The 23,979-nt window shown below is 47.9% G+C and overlaps 1 protein-coding gene across 1 annotated transcript; it reads left to right on the top strand.

The window, feature by feature from the left end:
- The first annotated feature begins 431 nt into the window (after positions 1-431).
- GPNMB (glycoprotein nmb) lies at positions 432-23,916 on the top strand. The gene is made up of 11 exons (XM_084785957.1): positions 432-651; positions 8,095-8,247; positions 9,466-9,609; positions 12,041-12,214; positions 13,935-14,093; positions 14,439-15,188; positions 19,960-20,058; positions 21,127-21,229; positions 21,926-22,134; positions 22,746-22,842; positions 23,307-23,916. The coding sequence occupies exons 1-11, from the start codon at positions 582-584 to the stop codon at positions 23,458-23,460; spliced, it is 2,112 nt and encodes a 703-aa protein (XP_084642083.1). The 5' UTR covers positions 432-581; the 3' UTR covers positions 23,461-23,916.
- Positions 23,917-23,979: the final 63 nt, after the last annotated feature.

Here is a 23,979-nt window from a genome sequence, read left to right as displayed (position 1 = left end):
TTTGTATCCGTATATGTAGAGCGCAGGGCATCTGATTGGAATGAGCCCTTGATGTCTACCTGCTCTGGGAGGAAGAGAACACAAACTGGGGTGCCGACTCTCCAGATTCCAGAAAGATGCATCAATGTAAGCAGCCAAGTGACACAGGGCGGGGGGGGGGGGGTGAGTGGGGAACACAAAGATCAGCAGGTGGAGAGCTAAAGTTTTATTTGGTGACGAATGATGTTACGAGGCTCCCTCTAAGCTAGGAAAGCGGGGGCGGGGGGGGGCGGCGGGGGGCGGGAAGGAGAGAAAAAGAGGAGCAAGTGTGGGATCACAAAATGAAAATAGCGCGCATCCGAAGTCAATTAAAATAAAAGACGCCACGGGCAAGTGAGTCATAAGCACGAGTTGTTAGGAGGTGGAATTGAGAGATCAAGCCACACTGCTTAAAACGTCACATGATCTTCCCCTGGCCCCGTTTTTTCATAAAACAGAGTGGGTCGTCGCAGGAGGCTGACACAGTGACTGCTGGTAGATGGGACTGGGGCGTGAGAGAGTCGAGCCCTGACTGATTCAAGCCCTGACTGCTGGGAGTCAGCATGGAAAGTCTCTTCGGGGTCCTGGGATTACTGTTGCTGACTGCAGGACTGCCCCTCCAAGAGGCCAAACGTGAGTCCCTCTCCTGTCTCTCTCTCTCTCTCTCTCTCTCTCTCTCTCTCTCTCTCTCTCTCTCTCTCTCTCTCTCTCTCTCTCTCTCTCTCTCTCTCTCTTCTCTCAGGAAGCAGGGTCTGCTCCTAAAGCTGGGACTATGTTCTTTGCCTGGGGCTCAGAGAGAGCAAAAGCCACGAGGCAACTGGGAGCCATTTCCACTCTAGCCAGACTGTGGCCAGAAGTGGGAGGACAGCCTATACCCGTCCCCCCCCCCCCCAGAATAAAGCAAGTATCCTAAACTACCCTGATCTGCTTCCCACTCAAAGGGAGGAGCTCTTTGCGGAACTCCCCCCACCGCAGGCGCGCTGCCACTGCAGTGGGAATTCTGGGGGGTCGCGAGGGGTGGGGATGAGCTGGCTCCACCCTGGGAAGGCAAATACGACGAGGGTCCTACTAACAACACTGCCCAGTGACTGGCAGCGCTGGGCGTCCTGGTCCAGCATCTTTGTGCGCAGCGTGGATAGAGTCGTGCTCCAGCACGCCCACTTATCCCAGCCAGAGTGTGGCTGTCTGGTTCTTAGCAAAGGCAGTGAGCAGTGGGAAGAAAAAAAGCCACTCCACCTCACTTCCAGGGGCTGGGGACCAGCCGGGAGCAGCACTAGCATCAGCCCTGAGTGTGACTGCCTCGCTGGTAACCTCACCTCCACCTCGGCCTGGGGCAGTTCTAGAGAAGCCCGGCACCTCCTCTAGTCCAAACCAGATTCTCTCTTAGGTCAGCCTGGCTGAGGTGGATCCCAGGCTAGGCAGAGTGGAGCCGCTGGGGTTCCTGCACCAGTGGACTGCTGCCAGGCAAGTGGGTAAACAGCCCAGCCTCATCACAACTCCGCCCCAAAGCTCAAAGTCAGGGGATGTCCCAGACTCCACCTCGTCCTCCTGAGGCTACTATGATTGTGGGTTTGGACTTCAAACACTGACAGCAGCCAGCCAGGTGTCAGGCAGAATGGCCTACCTCGTGTCTAGGTGCGGTGCCTTCAGAGACACCTTGTGATTGTCCAGTTTCCCCAGATGAGGAATCCCGGTCACGGAGAGACCAAGAATTCGCCTGGGTCACGAGGGGAGCAGGCGGAAGGCAAAGCATGTCTTCTCAGCCGCTGCCCCTCCTGCCAGGGTTGGAGTAGGACAGAATTGAGTTCGTGCCAGCCGCCAGCTGAACCACGTGTGTGTTAGCTACACTAAATTTCCTTTTCATTATTTGCAAAAGTGGTCTCTAGAGTCTTTGGAGATCAGACAGCAAAGGTGGTTGGCCACGGCATTTTTTTCTTTCTTTCTTTCTTTTTTTAATCAATTTATTTTATGTGCACTGGCATTTTGCCTGCATGTATGTCTGTGTGAAGGTATCAGGTCTTGGAGTTACAGACAGTTGTGAGCTGTCATGTAGATGCTGGGAACTGAACCAGGGTCCTCTGGAAGAGCAGTCAGCTATGTTAACCACTAAGCCATCTCTCCAGCCCCCCAGTGGCATTTCTTAGGGACAGATCTGCAGCCCCCAGTGGCATTTCTTAGGGACAGATCTGCAGCCCCCAGTGGCATTTCTTATGGACAGATCTGCACACCTCCACCGGTCCCCCAGGTACCTCCTGCAGACAGACTATATAATAGCCTGGAGGAATAGGAAGAATGGAAAAAGCAAGCAAAGTCCTCTCACCAAAACCCCACGGTTTGGGGGCTCAGTAAAACAGTAGCCAAAACTAGGCTAAGCGGCTCATGCCTTTAATCTCAGCGCTTGGGAAGCAGAGGCAGGTGGATCTCTGTGAGTTCAAAGTCAGCCTAGACTACATAGTGAGTTCTAGGACAGCCTGAGCTAATTAGTGAGATGCTGCCATAAAAGGAGGAGGAGGAGGAGGAAGAGAAGAGGAAGAGAAGGAGAAGGAGAAGAAAACAGTAGCCAGAAATTGAACGGGGTCTTTCAGTGGACATTCTTGGGCTCATCTCTAACTGGACTAAACTTTACAGACACAATGAGCTAGCCTGTAGGAGCTAGCGATCCTTACCACAGTGTAATGAGACAGGAAAGATGCTGGCAGAGCAAGTAAACATCAGGGAGCTGTAGTGGCGGAACCAACTACAGGGCTACCTCCACTCCCCCCCTGTGCCCCACCCCCCCTGGAAGTCTGCCTGTCATTGGGCTAATCTAATTTTAAGTTGAACTTCTATATTTTATGGTAAGTGTACACTCACATAAAATTGAAAGAAAGAATTCTGACAGATCCCAATACAACCCGTACCCAGTTTGCCCAATGGCAAAATTAGACAAGAACACAACCAAGACCAGGCATGAGGTGGCACACGCCTGTAATCCCAGCACTGTAGAAGGCAGAGGCAGGTGGATCTCTATGAGTTCGAGGCCAGCCTGGTCTACAAAGTGAGTCCAGGACAGACAGGGCTACACAGAGAAACTCTGTCTGAAAAAAAGAAAAAGAAGAAGAAAAGAACACTGTCAAGATCCTGGCAGGGAAACTGTCAAAATACAGAACACCTCCATTGCTGCGACAACAATCCCATGCCTTTCTGTAGACAAATACCCTCCTCTGCTCATTTCCAGTCCCTGGCCATTTGCTCAATATTATTTCCAGAATGTCACACAACGGGATTTTACAGTATGAACTTTAGGCGTTGGCTTGGGTTTACCTTTAGTGTGATTCCCTGGAGACTTGTTGACATTGCTGCACCAATAGGTTGTTCCTTTTTCTCTCTGAGGAGTAGCCCCATGGTCACGATGTGCCACTTTAACCCCTCACCCACTGAAGGACATCAGAGTTATTCCAGGCTATTCCAAGTGAGATGCTATGACTTCTTATGTCCGTTTCTCTGGGATGCACACTAAAGAGTACAGTTAAGACAAGTTATGCAGTGGTTAAGTGCACGTTGAGCCTCCCTAGAGTTTAGCAGACTAGCTTTTCAAAGTTCCTGTCAGCAGCATGTGGCAACCCAGTTTTTCTAGGTCCTGTCCCTTGCTGGGCGATGGCACTGCTTTTCACTTTGGTGGTAGTACCATGCTAGGTCTGCAGGAGCGTCATCAGCGGTGCTCTGTGCCCCATGTCTACACATCCTCTGTAGCGTCCACTCGTGTCTTTCCCCATTCCCAAACTTGAATTGCTTTTCAATATTGGTGGAAGTGTGGTATGCTGCGCTCTCCTTTGCTTCCTCCCACGAGGTACCACAGAGCACAAGTTTCTTTCTTGAATAAGGTCTAAAACATCAGGGTTCTTTTCCTTTTATATGTTATGCTTTTGGTGTTAATGTAAGAATTCTTCTCTGGTCCTAAATCCTGGTGTTTTCTTTTCTGCTTGCTGCTTTTTAAAATGTATCTTTTTTCTATTTGGTTATTTTTCCTTTTAAACCCTTTAAAAAGATGTATTTTTTTAATGGGGGCGTTGCCTGAAGAAGCCACAAGAGGGCGCCAGATCTCCTGGAGCTAGAGCGTTTGCAAGCTCCCTGACCTGGCTGCTAATATCTGAGCTCCAGTCCTGGGCAAGTGCTGCTGGCACTCTTAACTATGTCAGACATCTCTCCAGCTCTGCTAAAGAACGGTTCTGGTGTGAACTCTGGCCGAGCCGACTGAGCAGGCCTACTCCTGGCTTCTCTGTTCTTCCTCTGCACCCTGTATTTTTCTTTGACTTCTGAAATTCACAAGCAGAAGAGCAATGGGGGGGGGGGAGGTGGGAAGACGCATATTTTGGTTGGTTGGTTTGGTTTTGTTTGTCACTGTGTTCTTTATTTTTCTGGTGGTCTTGGAGTTCAAACCCAGGGCACTTGCATGCCGGGCAAGCACTGTACCGCTGGGTCACACCCCAGCCTGATCTGTGCTTTGATTGCTCTGGGGAAACACTCCACCAGACCCTGAAACATTGGATAAAGCTCGTTTGGGGCAGAGGTGAATGCCCTTTTTGCGCTGGATTCAAGATGGAAGGATCCTGCTGGATCCTCTCTTTTAGAACTAGATGCATTCATCTCTAAAGTGAGGTTGAACGGAAGCAGCTTAATTCTTTCCACAAGCCTCGAGCGTGAACTTCCAGGTACGAGCATTGCTTGCCAAACATTAATGCCTATTCCGGTGGGACCAGCCCTGAGACTTATTTGGGGCCGTCTGATTCGCAGGCCCGGTTCACGCAGCCTGTTTTCGTCAGGGACCATGCACCATGTTCCCCTAGTTCAGTGCTGCTTTCCACTGCTCCTGCCTCCCTGCTGAGAAAGGAACAGGAAGATGAGAGATGGTTCGGTGGCTACATTGCCTGGCTGGCGAGCACACAGCTGAATTCTGTATGCGGCATCTACCAAAAAAAAAAAAAGCAGAGCACACACAATAACAGGACATACACCTGACTCAGCGGAAAGAGGGTAGAGACAGGTAGATCCACTGGGTGGCTGGGTGACCAGCCAGTCTACTCTAATTGGCGATCTGTGAAAGACCATGTCTCAAAAGGAGGTAGGCAGTATTCCTGAGACGGACACACATACACACACACACACACACACACACACACACACACACACACACACACCAAACTGGGCACAGATACAGCTCAGTTTGCCTAACATGTAAACGTTTGCCTAAAATGCGACAGGCCCAGAATTCTAAGTGCCCTGCACCATCACTGTGCCCCACGTAAGAGAGAACATCTTGAATAGAGGAAACAGACCAGTGCGCGCATCTGCACGGTTTCTCTGAGGACCCACTACACGCCACACTCGTGCTTTTCCTCCCAGCATCTCAGATGTGAAAACAGTTTCAGAACTCCAAGAGCTCATGGCCAAGACGCGGGCTCATTTAAACTGGTGGGAGAAAAGTTGCAGACAGTGCGAGGTTAGGGGCTGCCTCAGGTCGCAGCAGTTAAGCTTTGGGCTGGAGTAAAACAGCCTAAGATTCTTGTTATCGCTTACATCCAGCCCAGAGATGACTCCATGACGTCATCTAGGCAGTGCTGTTTCTTACCAGCATTCTAACCTGACATCACTCAGATCCGTGTCTTCATAGTTCAGCATGTCTGTGATGGCCAAACACCATGGTGGTACAAGGCCACCTCTCACATCGGCTCTGAGGAGACAGTGCTCAGGGTCAGTGTGCATGCGTCTCTTTGTAAAGGAGGAGCATTTGCCAGAAGCCCGAGCTTTGGCTTGGTGATCGGCTACAGATCAGGATCTGTTACCAAGGAGACATAAGAGACAAGTGCGCAGGCAAGGGCTGCTTGTGGGTAAGAATCGACTGATCAGCTACCATATTCAACGTGCACAGGCCACATGGAACAGCGAGGTTTTCAGGCAAGACTCAAAACAAACAAACAAACAAAAAACTGTCAATGTAAGATCATGAAGAATTTTCAAAGAAGTATAATAAACTTCAGTGAAACCATTCAAAACAAAGAGATATAATTAATAATTCAGTGGTGGATATAAAACAGAATCCAGTTATAATCCCCCAAACTACAAGAGAATGCCTATTATCTCAGCCCTTGAGAGGCAGAGGCAGGAAGGTCAGGATCTCAGGGTCATCCTAGACTGTATTGTAAGTTTGAGGGCAAACTGGACAACATAAGACTCTGTTTCATAAAGTAAGTAAGTAAGTAGATAGGAGGCAGGGAGGGAAAGACAGGATGGATAGAAACAAGATGGCAGGCTCAAATCCAGAATGTCTGTCATTGCTTCATAAGTAAATTATCTTAGTACTTCCGGTCAAAGCTCCAGATTTTCAGATTTGATTTATAGATACACAGCCAACTCTGCTGTCCACACACGGCCCACGCTAACTATGAATACACGCAAGTTAGAAGCAAAGGAATGAGGGTTGAGAGACGGCGGCTCAGAGGTCCAGTTCCGCACACCCACGTGGCAGCGCACACCTAACTGTAACTCCAGCTTCAGGGTTCCAGTGCCTCATTGGAATCCAGTGGGCACGCTGTGAACACGGCCCTCTGACATAGATGCAGACAAAACACCTACACACATAAAATAAAAATAAAGAAGTTTTTTAAGTAAAACAATGGGAAAGTTATATATATATATGTATATATGTTATATATGTATATATGTGTGTATATATGTATATATATACTAGCAGAGTAGTCTTTAGAGCAAAGAATATTTTCAAGGATAAAGAAGGTTAATTACTAATAAGTAAATAGCCAATTCAATCAAGAAAGCAATAATTCTAAATGCAGGTGATACCTAAGAACAGATTTTAAAATGCATTTAAAAAGAGATAGGACTTGGAAAAGAAATAGGTACAACCCTAACCCAGATAATTTTTTTTTAAAAAAAATACTCTATGTATCAAATATAGACTATTCAAGGGCTTTATTTGAGTAGAGGATGTTTGGTTTTGAAACACAGGGTCTTTCTGTAGCGCAGACTAGCCTTCGGCCTCGTGCAATCCTCCGCCTGTCTCAGCCTCCTGGGTAGAGGAGTGGTGCAAATGGCTTACTCCACAAATATACACGGATAATCACCAAGATGTACACGTAGATTTCATCGCGGGAATGCGCCACGCTAACGCGGATGTCTCTCGGCACCCAGGGAGCATTCCCAAGCTCCGCATTCCTTTAGACCACAGGGGGAAAAGGCGGGAGATAAGACGCAAATCTAACGGAAGAAAACGCCATCCAAGTTTCCCCTTTGATACTATTACCAAATCTAACTATTTGGAGACTATGTATTGAGAGATTAAGTAAAGTAAGTGGCCTTTAATCCCAGCCACTCAGAAAGCAGAGGCGGTCAGATCTATGCAAGCGTGAAGCCAACCTGGTCTACAGAGTGGGTCCCAGGACAGCAGGGGCCATGCAGTAAGATGCTATCTCAAAAATAAACAATTGAGGGGTTTTTGTTTTTGTTTTTTGTTGTTTTTTGTTGTTTTTGTTTGTTTGTTTTTGTTTTTAGTTTTCTAAAAACAGTTCCAATAGACTTATCTTACTCATTCTTAAATTTCCTTATTTATTTGTGCTGGTTGCGGGGAGGGCGGTCTTGTGGGAATGTTTGGAGGGCAGTAGACAGGTCTCTGAATATTTGCTGTTTGCTATTTGCTCTCCTTCTACCTCGTGAGTTCCAGTTGTCAGCCTTGGTGGCGAGCAACCTCACCTGCTGAGACGCCTCACCAGCCTCAGTAGACATTTTCAGGGGATGGAGCACAGGGTCTCATTATTTAGTTCTGGCTGGCCTGGAAGTCACTATGTAGACCAGGCTAGACTCAAGCTCACAGGGATCTGCCTTCCCTGCCTCCTGGGTGCTGGGACATTTTAGTGCACCAATGTGCTCTGTCAGACTTCTTTTTAAGCACCTTTCTTCACTTGGTGTATTGCACATTACGCATGGTGCTTCCCAATGATGGAGCCTGAGAGGCCCCATCGGCCATCGTCACAGACGTGAGTAACTAAATAGACAGAACCTTTTGTTTTTCAACCGCTAACATAGGATTCCGTGACGTGCTGGGCCGTGAGCAGTACCCAGGTCACCTGAGAGAGCACCACCAACTGCGAGGCTGGTCTTCCGATGAAAATGAATGGAACGAAAACCTGTACCCCGTGTGGAAGAGGGAAGAGAGCAGATGGAAGAACTCCTGGGAAGGTAAATCGAAAGTTCCGCTCCCTCAGCCACAGCCATCCTACGTCAGCAAGATGGCAGCCGTGGGTGCCCGGGAGGGAGCAGGCTCCTGGGAGTGACGGACAGTATCTAGGTCCAAAATGAGCAGCCCCCGGACTTGGCAGGCGTCCCTCCCTCCCCGCCAAATCACCTGGGCTTTTAGACATTCCCAAGGTTTTGGAATATGTTAGTAAAGAGCCAGATTCGACCTGAAGCCTGTTGACCACCGTGGTGCAGGTACTCTCAGAAACGCCGAGACGTGACCTGATTGATCCATGAAACGAATGGTCCCACACAGGCCAGAGGCCAAGTCCTCCGTCCGGTCAACTGGTTTTAAGATTGAAGTCTAGAGCCGGGCGTGGTGGCGCACACCTTTAATCCCAGCACTCGGGAGGCAGAGGCAGGCGGATCGCTGTGAGTTCGAGGCCAGCCTGGTCTACAAAGCGAGTCCAGGACAGCCAAGGCTACACACAGAGAGACCCTGTCTCAAAAAGCCAAAAACCAAAACAAAACAAAAACAAGATTAAAGTCTACAGACTTTCAACATGGGCTTCCTCAATCCAAAAAATCAATTTTTAAAAAATGTGTATTGATGTTTTGTCCAGGCATATATCTGTGTACCACATATGTGCCTGGTGCCCAAGGAGGCCATTAAAGGGCATAGCTCCCTTGGGAATGAAGTTACAAATGGTCGTGAGCTGTCGTGTGGGTCCTCGGGTTGAGCCTAGGTCCTCTGGAAAAGCAGCCAGTGCTCTTACATGGAGCCATCTCTCCAGCTCCCTTTCTTCTTGTCTCCAGTGAATACTTTTTTTTTTTTACCATGATTAGAAAATCCTTTAACTGTAGCCAGGCATGCATGCCTGTAATCCCAGTACTCACAGAGGCAGAGGTAGGCAGATCTCTGGGGATTCGTGGCCAGCCTGGTCTACAGAGCAAGTCCAGGACAGCAAGGGCTACACAGAGAAACCCTGTCCCAAAAAAACAAAAACAAACAACAAATCCATTAACTACTCTGACTTGCTTTTCCTTTGATGCTGTACTGTGAAAGCTAAAGTTGGCCTCCAGGAGACAAATTGAACCCGCTGTGGAGAGGCGCATGGTCGCATGGTCGTTACCAATGGACACAACTTCACTGGACACTTCTGGTGAAAGGCTTTCCAGGGGGGTGGGGGTGGGGATGAGCTCCACTCTTTCTTGCCCTAGGAGGCCGTGTGCAAGCAATCCTGACCAGCGACTCACCAGCTCTGGTGGGCTCCAATATCACGTTTGTGGCAAGCCTGGTGTTCCCCAGATGCCGGAAGGAAGATGCCAAGTGCAACATCATCTATGAGAGGAACTGCAGAGATGGTGAGAAGGCCAAACGCTGCTCCTGGGGCCCTGTCCACCATTCCAACCTTCTAACACAGGGGCTGTCCCCGCCCCTTGCCACCCTCCCCCTCAGGGATGACGGGGATGTGTGGACCTGCTCAGCCCCTTCATCAACACCAACATTAGCTGAGTCTCCTTAGGCAAATTGGTGACTCTCTGCTCCTTGGAGCCTGTTTTGGGTTTTGGAAGGGGGAGGTCACTGCTCACCTCCTTTTTAATTAGCCTGTATTCACTGTACAAAATACTTTTCCTAGTGCACATCATGGACTTTGATCGCGTCACCTCCAGTTCCCCCATCCTGTTCCTCTTCCCTCCCTGGTTCTAGCTCTCCCCAAGTATCCCCCCCATAAGCTACACCGTCAGAGGGGATCATCTCAGTGAACGAGCCCTGGCCGGGAGTGTGTAGGGCCCTGCGTTCTAGCCCTAGCACTACTTGAGAATTCAAACACCTAAAGCTACAGTGTCACACCCACCTTGTTCTTTGGGTCCACTGTCTATGCTCAGTCTCTCATTTCATTACCTGAAACTAATTATTTTATTATACACACACACATATCACACACATATATATACACACACATACATATATATACACACACACACATACACACACATACACCCCACCCAGGGCCCGTGCCCATCTGAGAGAGTGTGCTAACTTTCCTTTCCATTGACCAGTGTGTTAGGTAAATGGTGCTCTGCTGGCACTAACACTGCATGTGCACACTCTGATTTTTATTTGCTCTCAGAGATACACTTGTCCATGTTAAAAGAGCAGAAATACATCAGGACAAATTATTCTGTGATAACTGTACACTCTCAAAAACTCAGATAATCGCTGAGATTACTCAGACCCTGGTGCAGCTACTCCAACTCGGTGAGCAGACTGTGCTGTTTAGACTTCTGTAAATCTATCGACGTGTGCATCTGTGCATCCCTCCTTGATTTTTCATCTCCTTTTGAGACAACTATGGACAGGGGTTAATATTAACCTAGTGTTAAGTATTTAATATTTTCTCTCCCTCTCCCTCCCACCTCTCACATCAACCTGTATAGCCCAGGCTAGCCTCAATCTCATGATCCTCCGCCTCAGTCTCCAGAGTGTTAAGATTACAGGTGTGTGTTACTATGCCCAACTTCTTCTTTAAAAAAAAAATTGATTCTGACCAGGGCGGTAACACACACTGGTAATTCCAACACTTGGGAAGTTGATGCAGGGAAATTCAAGTTTGAAGCTAGCCTGGACTACATAGCAAGTACCAGATGAGCCTGAAACATCTTTTTTTTTTTTTCAGGGGCAGGGGGAGGCAAGACAGGGTTTCTCTGTGTAGTCTTGGCTGTCCTAAAACACACTTTGTAGACCAGTCTGGCTTTGAACTCAGAGATGTGCCTGCCTCTGCTTCCCCAGTGCTGAGATTAAAGTCGTGCACCACCACGCCTGGCTTAGGACATCTTCAGTATAACAGAAAATGAGGAAGAACTCAAAGACCAATGGAGTTATGTCAAAAGGATGTAACAGCTAGCTCAAAGGGCTCTTGGTCGTATTTGGGAGGTTTTAAGGAAAAAAAAAAAAAAAAAAAAGACTAGTAGCCAGATAAAGAAACTCTTCTAGAACACAGACCCAGGTACTGTTCTAGACGACAGACAATGAAATGGAAAACAACACAACACATTTACTCCCTTAGGTTCAATAAGAATACATTTTTTTTATGTCTGTTTCTCTTGGGCTGTCTCTGTGTCTAGGTCCCTTATAGCCTCGCATAGAAGGAGATCCTCTTTTTAGGATTTATTTTTACTCCTTGCTTATGTGTAGATGTCTGTGGTTTTGTGTGGAAGTGCCCTCAGAGGCCAGCAGAGAGTGAAAAAAAAAAACCCTATCCCCCCCCCCCCCCCCAAATGAAGAACAGGCTGTTGTGCTTGGAGAGGAATCTGTTTATCTGAATCGAGAGACAAAGAGCCAGTGTGGGAGAGCCAGATGCAGTGCGCAGGCCTGGCCGGGGTGGGCGTGGCCACAGCCGTCCTCTGCTGAATACTGAGGGCTGTGATATCAATGGGGGGGAGGGGAAGGCGGCAAAAAGAAGCTGAGGACCAAGTGTGCTACACTAGAAGAGGACACGTCCTGTAGGTAGCTCTGAATAGCACTGAGATTCGGAGACTCAACAGGAAGATACTTGTGTTAATTAAAAACTCCAGGTGAAAGTTTCCTGGAAATTGATGCTACTTTATTGACACACAGCCTGTACCCAGGAAAGCACCCCAGTCGTCTGCATGCAATGGCGAATGCTGAGCATTACGATGTTAGCCCTGTAGCAGCTTTGACGATTGTTCTCGGAGACTGAAGTGTCTGAGTGCTCAGCATTGGGCATTTGGAAGCCAGAAAACTGACTCCACCTATTTGTTTCTCTGTTAGATGTGGGGTTGACTTCTGACCCGTATCTCTACAACTGGACAGCAGGGGCGGAGGACGGCGACCGTGAAGGTGGCACTAGCCAAAGCCAACACCTCACGTTCCCCGACGGGAAGCCCTTCCCTCGCCCTCACGGATGGAAGAAATGGAACTTTGTCTACGTCTTTCACACACTTGGTTTGGTTTTTACAAACACCTGGCTTTTTACGTTTCTCTCATATTTTAACCTTTCTTTCCATATTCTCCATTCTCATATTCCATATTTCCATATTCGCCATCGGTTCCTCTTCCTTGGGTGGACGAATGAGGGGAAAATGAAATCCTGGTTCACCTCGCCAAGTCCACAGGACACCACAGAAATAGCATGAAAAAGAAAAGGACTAAAGGCCAGGCGTGGTGGCTCACGCCTTTAATCCCAGCACTCGGGAGGCAGAGGCAGGCTGATCGCTGAGAGTTCGAGGCCAGCCTGGTCTACAAAGTGAGTCCAGGACAGCCAAGGCTACGCAGAGAGACCCTGTCTCAAAAAAAAAAAAAAAAAAAAAAAAAAAAAAAAAAAAAAAACAACAACAAAAAACAACAACAACAACAAAAAGGGAATTAATTCAGCTGTTTCTTAAACAACGGCCAGAGACTAGTCTAACAATTCTACGAAAACTTGTATTTATTTATTCATGAGTTTGTTAGTGTTCTCAAGTGAATTAGTGAAAGTTAAAGAGGCATGCGCTCTGTGGAAGCACAGCATTTGGAACCATAGAAGAACACAAACAAGATATAAAAATCCCTCACAAATAACATTGGAATTATCGCTGCCGCGAGATGGTGTTCTCAGTATGCATATTCCTTGTTTAAGATATTAATGGGCACATGTTTTTATTTTGTTGACACAGCATTCGACTGTATTATTTTAAATTCCTTATACTGACTGACTTGCCGCTTCTGTGGCCAGCACCTCTGAGTTTCAGGGCTGGCTGCAGAGGGAAACAATGCAGCCAATGTGTCTGTAGAGGTGCCACAGTCCCTTTGTGTCTGTGGTCCACTGTTGCTCTTTCATGTCTTGCTGGATTTAGGTACAAGGACGTCTACAAAGTGGAAGTCCAGTCTTCCAGAAAAACCTAAGCAGAGCCACAGTCCTCTACTTACACCAACTGAGTTTGAATTGTTACAAAAATAAGAAAGATTTGTGCCTGGCGAACTTTTTAGAACTCTCCCAGGCACGTCACCATGGCATTAGGTGGGGTTTCCTAGGGAAAGGATATTTGTTTCCCATGCAAACCATTTTTATATTTTTTATTAATTTATTCATATTACATCTCAATTGTTATCCCATCCCTTGTATCTTCCCATTCCTCCCTCCCTCCCATCTTCCCCTTACTCCCCTCCCCTATGTCTGTAACTGAGGGGGACCTCTTCCCCCTGTATATGCTCATAGGGTATCAAGTCTCTTCTTGGTAGGCAGCTATCCTTCCTCTGAGTGCCACCAGGTCTCCCCATCCAGGGGACATGGTCAAATATGAGGCACCAAATATAAGTCAGACCCCACTCTCCACTTAACTGTGGAGAATGTCCTGTCCATTGGCTAGATCTGGGTAGGGGTTCGAAGTTTACTGCAGGTCTTGTCCTTGGCTGGTGCCAAACCATTTAAACTTAATAAAGTGTCCATCTGTAAATTAGGAACTAATTGTACCATCCCCCTAAAGAGCATTTTTTCACTTTAACCGGCTGTGCGAGGAACCTGCACACAGCTGGAGAGTTCCTTCACCGGGTTTTGCATAGAGGCCAGCACCGTCTCCCTTTCTGAAGTTCTCCTCAGAGCAGCCTTTAACTAGCCTTTCAGAAACAACTCTGTCTAACGGTCATGTGATGTCACCAATAACTAGAAACGTCCGTCCTTCTGCAGGTCAGTATTTCCAAAGACTGGGTCGGTGTTCAGCACGGGTCTCCTTAAACACAGTCAACTTGACAGTCGGCCCTCATGTCATGGAAGTAACTGTGTTTCGAAGACACGGCCGGGCGTATTCTCCCATCTCACAGGTGAAAGACGTGTACGTGATAACAGGTGCGTGGTATGAACTTGACACGAGTGGAGAGCGGGGGGGGGGGGGGGGGGGTATTTAGTCCTTTTGGCAGCAGCAGATTAGAAAAGGATACCGGCACCTAGTGTTCTGAGTTAGGATAAGACTCCCACGGACTCCAGCAGAGCTTAAGGATTTAATTCTGTGGTACCCCAGCTGTTAGCCAGCTGAGACAGTCTAATGCTTACATGTGAGGAGGTCTTGTTTAACTCTACAGGCAGAAATCAGCACTACAGGCTTACCCCCTCCCGCCCCCACCCACGCCCCCCCCCACCCCCTACAGTCTAGCAGCCATGTGTTTCCTTCCGTTCTTGTGTTGCCTCTTCTAGATCAGATCCCTATATTTGTGACCATGTCCCAGAAGAACAACCGGAACTCGTCCAACAAAACCTTCCTCAGAGACCTGCCCATTGTCTTCGATGTCCTCATTCATGATCCCAGCCACTTCCTCAATGACTCTGCCATTTCCTACAAGTGGAACTTTGGGGACAACACTGGCCTGTTTGTCTCCAACAATAATACTTTGAATCACACGTATGTGCTCAATGGAACCTTCAACTTGAACCTCACCGTGCAAGCTGCAGTGCCCTGGCCATGCCCTTCACCTTCACCTGCACCTATGCCTTCACCTTCACCTGCACCTACAACTTCACCTACACCTGCACCTACGCCTTCACCTGCACCTGAGCCTTCACCTGCGCCTTCACCTGCACCTTCACCTGAGCCTTCACCTGAGCCTTCACCTTCACCTGAGCCTTCACCTGAGCCTTCACCTGGGCCTTCACCTGGGCCTTCACCTGAGCCTTCACCTTCACCTGAGCCTTCACCTGAGCCTTCACCTTCACCTGAGCCTTCACCTGAGCCTTCACCTGCACCTTCACCTGAGCCTTCACCTGAGCCTTCACCTGAGCCTTCACCTTCACCTGCGCCTTCACCTGAGCCTTCACCTTCACCTGAGCCTTCACCTTCACCTGTGCCTTCACCTAAGCCTTCATCAAAGCCTTCACCTGCTCCTTCACCTGAGCCTTCACCTGCGCCTTCACCTGCACCCTCATTGCCAACACCCAGCCCCTCTTTAAGTGAGTACTTTCTGAGTGACGTGGTGGTGGTTGTCGTCATTATCTCTGTTAGTTATTCCATAACTTAGTGATCAGCTAGAGACACTATGTAGCCCTGCTGGCCTTGAACTTAATATGTAAGCTAGGCTGGCCTTGAACCTATCGATTTCCCTGGTACTGTTCAGTTTTCATTGCCCGTTTTCATTCCTTTATAGACTGTTTTAAATTGTAAAATAATTAATTCACACTTCTTAGTAAAAATTCAAACAAACCACACATAAGCCTAGCATAAAAAGGGAAAGTCCCCGCGTGGTTTCTTCTCAAATTCATCCTGACATTGTGGCTGTGTTCCTGTCTAGATCAGTTTGTATTCGTTTACAAACATTCTATATGTTGTGTCATTTTTTATTTTATGTAAATGGGTTCAAGGAACATGCTTTGTTCTGTGGTTTGCCTCTCTTCATTAAGCTTTAGGTTACTGTGCACAGAAATCTGTCCCACCTGACCAGGTGTCAGAGGGTCACAGGATCACAAGGTCACAGGGTCACAGGATCACAAGGTCACTGGGTCACAGGGTCATGTACTAACAAAAGCCGCACAGGCTTGTTGGTAAGCAACTAAGCAATCCCAAGTCCAGTTACAAATGTGGCAGTACTGGGTAAGTCCAGACAGGCAGCCTCATCTTAGTAGGACTCTAAACCCCCTCCCTCCCTGCACTCCTCCCTCGTCCTCCCTTTCCCCGGGGAAGAGGAGACATCTATGTAGCCCAGGCTAGCTTCAAACTCAGTCTTATCATCAAGGGTGATGACCCCATGATCCTCCAGCCTTCACCTTCACTACAGGAGTGCTCCACCACCCCTGGGAACCAAGCACAGGGCTTTTCAACTGCTGGGCCAGTACTCTGCCAATTGAACTGCATTTCTAAGAACCAATGTCTTTCTCTGCAAGAATGAGTAATCTTCTTTATAAACAGAAAGAACAGCTGTAAATTCTAAATAAACTATAGCTGCCTTTGGTGTCTATAAATCTGGCTAATTTACTTAATTGGGGCTTTTAAAATTACATATTTATAAAACCAGGCTTGTTTTTCTTAGAAGCTGTGTCATGCCATGTATCAAAAATATCTCTGAAGCCAATATCAAAAGGCATTTTAATTTGCTGCTATTGCTTTTCTGAGTCTAGCTGTAAAGCAAAAGCCAGTACCCTTCTGCACTCAGTTTTACTGAGAGAGGCCTGTCTTTATGAAAAGGTGCTCTTTCAACCATAATCAACTGAGAATGGCTGAAAACAGCTGGGGTGGGGGAGGGCTAAGTAATAGGGCCTGAAGTGATCACAGACATTAGTCATAACTTTTTACATTTGTGTGTGTGAGAGTGAGTGTGTATGTGTGTGTGTGAGAGAGAGAGACAGACAGACAGACACAGATACAGAGACAGACAGACAGACAGACAGAGTGTGTATGTGTGTGTGTGTGTGTGAGAGAGAGAGAGAGAGAGAGAGAGAGAGAGAGAGAGAGAGAGAGAGACAGAGACAGAGACAGAGACAGAGACAGAGACAGAGACAGAGACAGAGACAGAGACAGACAGACAGACAGACAGACAAAGAGAGAGACTCACCACACCAGTCTGTCGGGTGGGGGGCCCAGGTAAATGCCGAGAGTCTTTCTCTATGGCTTTTAACCTTACATTTTGAGACAGGGTCCCTTGCCCAACCTGGAGTTTGCTGTTTCAGCTGGGCTGACTGGCCAAGGAGCCACATGGGATCCATCTATCTCCACCCAGCCCAGGGCTGGGGTTACAGACACGTGCTGCCAGGTGGCTAAGCATGACCTTTAAAAAGGATTTTTCTCCTAAAGAGCATTTCCAGCTATATAGGCCATATAAATGGGCTTGTATTCTTTTTACAAATTTTTATCTATTATTATTATTATTATTATTATTATTATTATTATTATTATTAGTGGTGGTGGTGGTAATGGTGTGGAGGTGTCTGTGTGAGTGTATATGTGTGAGTGTGTGTGTCTGTGTGTGCGTGTGTGTGTGTGCACTCGTGCACAGGTATAGGGGATTGATTCTCTCCTTCCACATGGGATCCAGGGTTGCCAGGTTCACACAACAAACTTCTTTATCCACCGAGCCATCTCACTGGCCCAACATGCATTATTGAACATTATTGTTTGACAAACATACAGTCGCCCTCTGTTTTGGCAAGTAGCTTCAGGATAAGATTCAGCTAAACTCAGAAGTCAGGGTCACCAGAGATGCAGCTAAGAAGTAGAGTGCAAGCCTGGGTTCCATTCTCTGCCCTGCAGTAAATAAGCAAGCACCAGCTTGAAGGCCTGGCTCAAAAATAAACGACTAGCCAAGCGCAAGCAAGCAAAGGCCTGAAGGAACTGTGGCCGTGCTGAAGGGGGCCCTGGGCGGCTGAGGGAGACCATGACACTGGGGAGTGCGTGCTGTTTCTCTACTAAAGAATTGTTTCTTTATCTGGTTGCTCTTGTTCGTTTTTCCAGACAACCTTTGTGAGACAGGGGCTGATCCGTGCGACAGCACGTATATCAAGTATTCATCACCACACGTGTTCATAGTCAACACCTCGCTGCGCACCATTTTCTGGGGAGCAGGGAGTTAGGTACTGAGCTTTTCCCATCTGCCCTTCGAGGTCTCCGTGTCTCTCCACTGAGCCTTTAGCACATCTTGACTTCACAGATCCAACATCTGCAGAATCCCAGGCGCGTCTGGAGAAGTATTCTACCTGAAGCAGGATCACAGGCTTTCATTGTCTTTTTTCCTAAAGAAGTTTTACTTTAAAATAAACAGGGTTGTGGTTGTCCACTCACGTTGACAGTTAGATTCTGCTCCTCCGGAACTTTAAGAAAAGGGATCCTGCAGCTCTCAGGGGGAAACGAGGGTTCTTTTTGTTTGTTTGTTTGTTTGTTTGTTTGTTTATGTTGTGTTTGTTTGGGGTTTTGTTTTTGTGTGTGTGTGTGTGTGTGTGTGTGTGTGTGTGTGTGTGTGTGTGTGTGTGTGTGTTTCTGAGATGGTTTCTCTGTGTAGCCTTGGCAGTCCTGGACTCACTCTATAGACCAGGTTGGCCTTGAACTCACAGACATCCACCTTACCTGCCTCTGCCTCCCGAGTGCTGGGAGTGTGCTGCCACCACACTCTACACCACATGTTTTAAATCATAGTGGGTGAGCCATCAGGTTTCTTTGCTCAATTAGATTCACAGCTGGCTTGGTCGCCTCCTTAGGTTGCACACAGCACACAGAGCTCAATGGCAGGTGTCTTCCCCAATTGTCCTCGATGAACCCGCAGCTTTCCGATTCAGCTAGCCTTGCCACACGAGAAGCAGGGTTCTGTGTTTAACTGACCTGTGATAGTTTCCGTTTGTTGCTTGTAGGTTAGTGGGTTGGCTGGTGTCTTAGTTGCTCTTCTAGTGCTGTGTGATAAAACACCATGACCAAGGCAACTGATAGAAGAAAGGGCTTGTTTGGGGATCACAGTTTCAGAAGGCTAGGTGTCAGCTTTAGGTTGTTGATGGGCAAACAGAGCCAAAGACATGGAATGATGCGTGGGCGAACAAGGGGAGCTGGAGAGAAGGCCAGAACACCTGCATCCAGATGAAAGGGAACTTCTCTCCTGTGGCCTGTTCATATACTCTAACGGGGCTTCGACTTTTCTTTTGCATCCTAAATTTAAAAAAAAAAAAAAGAACATCTGGGGTTGTGCTTTGAGCTCGGATTGTGGCTTGGCAGTAAAGTGCGTGCCTGGTGTGGGCAATAGGGCCTGGTCCCCATGGGCTACTCTGCCTGAAAGATCCGCATAGTTATTATATGCAGATGATGCAGAGAGAGATGGGGGGGGGTCATTATATAAAAATAAATAGGGAGGCAGGGTCTGTGATACACGGCTGGATCAAGGAAGCAGAGTAGCTAACCTCAGGAGGAGCTGTCTCTGTAGGGGAGCAGTCTTGAAGCTGTAAACATGTGACGGGGTGAAGGTTATGGCGGTGGGCATTTTCCACACACACCATCACTGCTCACGCTCGGACCCCTGAAGAAGGCTTCCCCACCTCTCTGGGCCTCTCATTGGGGGAAGGCTTTGTATTTCTCATGCATGCGAGGCTTTGGGGGTCCTTGCTCTGGCCATGCTATGTCAACAGCACATCTTCACTCGGGGACTTTCTCTTAATTTATAGAATGAAATGGCCATACTGCCTGCAGCTCTTGCATCTATAATAATCTACACATTTACATTACACAAATTTCTACCTAAATTGAAAAGTTCTAGAGTTGGTTTGTTTTGGTTTGGTTTGGTTTGGTTTGGTTGTTTGTTTGTTTAATGCTTGTTTTGGTTTGGGTTGGGTTCAGTTGGGTGTTTTGAGTTTTGGTCCTGGCTGTCCTAGAAACGTAGGATGTAGACCAGGTTGGTCTTGAACTCACAGAGTTCCTCCTACCTCTGCTTCTGGGATTAAAGTTATGCGCCACCATACCTGGCTTCTTGATGCTCGTTAAAGAGAAGATGGAGCTTGGGGCAGATGGCACCTCAGGCGTGCCGGCACTTGGGAACTAGGAGTAATGAGACCCAGAGTCAAGGACAGCCTAGGCTATAGAGCAAGTTTAGGCTAGCCTGGGCTACATGAGTCCTTGTCTGGAAGAGATATAAACAACCACTAAAACAAAAAAATAATAAAGAACAGAGGGACAAGTGGTTGTTGTTGTTATTGTATATTATCTTCATTACATTCTTAGTCCCTATTTGTTTAAACTGTTATTACTCAAACTTTCTAGTGCCTACTGGTTACAACTCCATGAAGCTGAGTGGCATTTCCAATGAAAACTGCTGGATAAACAGATATGGTTACTTCAGAGCCACCATCACAATCGTAGGTAAGGTTGAAGACCAGTTGGGAAGGATGCCAGAGTCTACACAGCCACCCATACGCTCTGCCAACTCTAGAAGGGTAGAGATAAAGGACCAGGGTCTCTTGTCCTATCCAAGGCGATGCAGTCCTGGAAGGCAGCATCTCCCAGTTTCCATGCTTCACTCACTCGCCTGCCTGCCCTACCCTTTCTGCTAGGAAGCCATCCCCTGGGCAGCCCGCATGCTAAGGATCCTAGGCTTGGAGCCCATGTGAGCATCCAGAACTCTCAAAGGATGGGAGAAAAGAAAACCAGCATGGAGTGCCCATGCTTTTCTACCTGTAAAAGGGAGGGGGCGAGCAGGGTACCACACAGGGATGCATACTTCAGGTACTGCACCAAGGTCCTTGGCAAAGAAAACAGGTGGGGCCACAGCCCAGCCTGGCATCCACATCCCTGGAGAAGGAGTCAGAAACTTGAGCTGTATACTGTTTCTGAGGGCAGGATCAGCCACCTGTGACCCAGGAGTTGGTCACCCTGTGAGCACGGGGACAGCGTCTGCCCTGCCATTTTTTTTTTCCCTAACTCGTCTCTCTCAGAAAGGGAGTGCTACTTTCTAACACATACCAGGCTCCAGAAAAAAAGAACACGGGTGGGCGGAACAGTTAGTTCCGTGTGACTGCATGGATATGAAGGCAAAACTCTGGGGATAAATTCCCGTATTTGTGGGTTTCTGGTTGGCAAGAACGTGTCCCATTTGTTAAGGGACACATCTTAGTTCGTTAAGTTTCTGTAATAAGGCACATAGTCCTGGGGGCTTATAAACAACCAGGGTTCGTGGCTTGCTGTCCTCGAGGGTGGAGGTCAGGGCTGATGTCTGACAAGAAGTGCTTCCTGGTTCACAAAAGGCCACCCCCTTGCCATGTCCTCCCTGGGGTCTCTCTATAAGGACAGCGATTACATCTTCAGCAGAGGCTCTGCTCCCTCACACCATAACTTAGCCAGGATCTCAGTACAGGAGTCAGTCTACGGCAGAAGGGTTTCCTTTGCTTTCTGACATATTTTGACATTTCTCCGTGGTGGCTGTTCTGCTAGAGGGGATCCTAGAAGTCACCGTCATCCAGGTGGCAGAGGTCCCAATGCCTATGCCACAGCCTGACAACTCCCTGCTGGACTTCACTGTGACCTGCAAAGGGGCGTAAGTACAGGGCCACACCAGAGGAAGGGCCGAGTAAGGACCCCAGGTCTGAATGAAGGGCTTGAGCACTGGTCCAACCCCCTTTTGAAGGTGATTCAGAATCCTACATGTTAGAGCTCTGATGAGCTGGCTGTGGGAGAGAGGATACAGGGCTGTAATCCCAGGGGTCAAGAGGCTGGGGAGGTCAGCAGAGCACAACTGCATAGTGAGCCTGTCCCTCAAAAGAAAAGTTAAAGAGGGGCCAGGGTGGAAGGCATCCTAGCACACAGGAAGCCCGGCCGGATCCAATCACTACATAGAACAGGGCATGGGGCGCATGCCTGTCCTCACAGCACTCTAAAGGTTGAGGGTGGGCGATCTGGAGTTTAAGGAGTTTAGCTACATAGTGAGTTTGACCAAGCCTGGGTACATGAGGCCCTGTCTTTTATAAAGAGCGAGGAGGTGGCGGGGAGAAAAGCAGAATGGCCCTGTTTAAAACTGTTATTACAGAGGCATGTGTAGTGTCTTATGCCTATGATCCTAGCACTCAAGAAGCTGAGGCAGGAGGATCACCACGGGTTCCAGGCCAACCATATGAAACCCGGTTTCAAAACCAGCAAAACCCCTCGGTAACATCAATGTCACCCAAACCCCATAACATCGCATTCCTCTCTCTGTCGTGGGATCTGTGACCCTCAACTTTCTCCCATGTCACAGCACCCCCATGGAAGTCTGTACGATCATCTCCGACCCCACCTGCCAGACCTCCCAGAACAGGGTCTGCAGCCCGGTGGCTGTGGATGAGTTGTGCCCGCTGTCCGTGAGAAGAGCCTTCAATGGGTCCGGCACGTACTGTGTGAACCTCACTCTGGGAGATGACACAAGCCTGGCTCTCACCAGCACCCTGATCTCTATCCCCGGCAAAGGTGAGGTTTGGGTTATAACTTTATGAACATTTCCTACTGCAAAAGTATACACCCAGTATTAAAGCCCGCAAAGGCCTCACTAGCAATGTTTATCTCATGGCAAGGTTCTTTGAACTCTTGTTAATAAGGATACACAAAGAGACCCTGTCTCGAAAAGGAAAAAAAAAAAAAAAGACTGACATTAATCTGGACAATGATGGTGCATATCTTTAATGCCAGCACTCAGGAGGCAGAGTTTGAGGCCAACCTGGTCAGCATCATGAGTTCCAGGCAGCCAGAGTTAACACAGTAAGACCCTGTCTCACACCAACCAAACAAAGCATGAGAGCCTTTCAGCACCTAGGGCCCGATAGCTCAGCAGTGTCATAAGAGGATGTCACCAGGCTGTGACATTGGTCCTGAGTTCTTACCACAGTATTCTGCATATGGCCACTTATTCTCAACCCACAGCCTGTAGATTGCTTAATGGAGAGGTCGCCTAATGCCCAGAGGGCTGTAAGCAAGTGTCTTCCTCAGGAGGTCCCTTCCTTGGTTGGTCAATGGCATCACCAGCAGATGTCCAGCCAAAGGAATGGACTGCAACTCACGTGACTTTTCCTTCTGCTTTAAAGGCTCGGCCTTCTCTCTGAGATCTGTGAATGGTGCCCTGATCACCATCGGCTGCCTAGCCATGCTTGTCACCATGGTCACCATCCTGCTGCTGTACAAGTAAGTTTCCGGTTTTAACCCTTTACACGTCTATAGCGGAGAGTCAAAAGCAAATAGCACTCTTCTGTATGAGCACGCATGCCAGTTTCTTTTTTTTTTTTTTTCCTTTGAAATGTTTTGTGTATGAGGGGGAAAAAACACATATGTTGAACCATGAATGCCAAACTGGGACCTATTAATTTTACTGTGGTTTTGGGTTTGTTCGTTTTAATCCTGAAAGCGCTACCAGATGCCGGCACTTGACAGAATTGTGTCTTTGTAATGTTTAACAAAATCTCAAAGTGAGCGCTTCTCACTTAAGAGAGAAAAGAGCTATGCTCCCCTAACATGCTAGTCTGTTGCTCGCCACAGACAGCGACGGATGGAAGTAGCTCTTTTGCACTTGTCATGAAAAATACTGTAGAAAGAAATTTAGCTCACCCGGAGACATTTTTTTAAAGTTCTGTCCTACACACTGTTTCCAGAAAACACAAGGAGTACCAGCCAATAGGAAAATGCCCCAGAAACATGGCCAAAGGCAAAGGCCTGGGTGTTTTCCTCAGCAACGCAAAGGCCCCATTCTTCCGGGGAAACCAGGAGAAAGATCCGCTGCTCCGGGACAAGGTGGGAACACTCTAAAGGTGGGAACACTCTAAAGGTGGGAACACTCTAAGTCCTCAGCCTTATTTCTGACCAAGAGCCCACTCTCCTGTGCGCAGAAGTATGTGACTGGTCACTCCTGCTTCTTAAGGACTATTGTATAATATGTATCATGGTTTAGGGATTTTAGTTAAATGGCATTTTCGAGAAGGGATGAGATGACCACTTGGATTGGGGTTTTTACACTGTTAGTATGATGGGCACACTGTGTCTGAAGAGGGAGGGAGGGAGAAGTCTGGGAGAGGAGATTGCGTGCTTCCCAGCTTTCCACATTACCATGAGCAGGAGCCCAGCTAGTCCTGAGCTGAAGGCCACGCCCCATCTAACTGTATCCCAGCTCACTGAATGTGCCTGAGCTCCCGACAGATGAGGGGCCCGAGCTTTTTGTATGGTGTGTGTGTACATGTTATACTCATTAAAAGGACAGTCTGCTAAGCTGGTGTGGTTATTGTATTGGGGTGAAAACTTTCCCTGTGTAGTCAAATGAAGTCCTCGTTC

This window comes from Acomys minous (genome assembly GCF_964271855.1).
Source record: "Acomys minous genome assembly, chromosome: 6".
NCBI lineage: Eukaryota > Metazoa > Chordata > Mammalia > Rodentia > Muridae > Acomys > Acomys minous.
The sequence above is the reverse complement of the archived record's forward strand: the minus strand, read 5'-3'. Positions and strand labels throughout refer to the sequence as shown.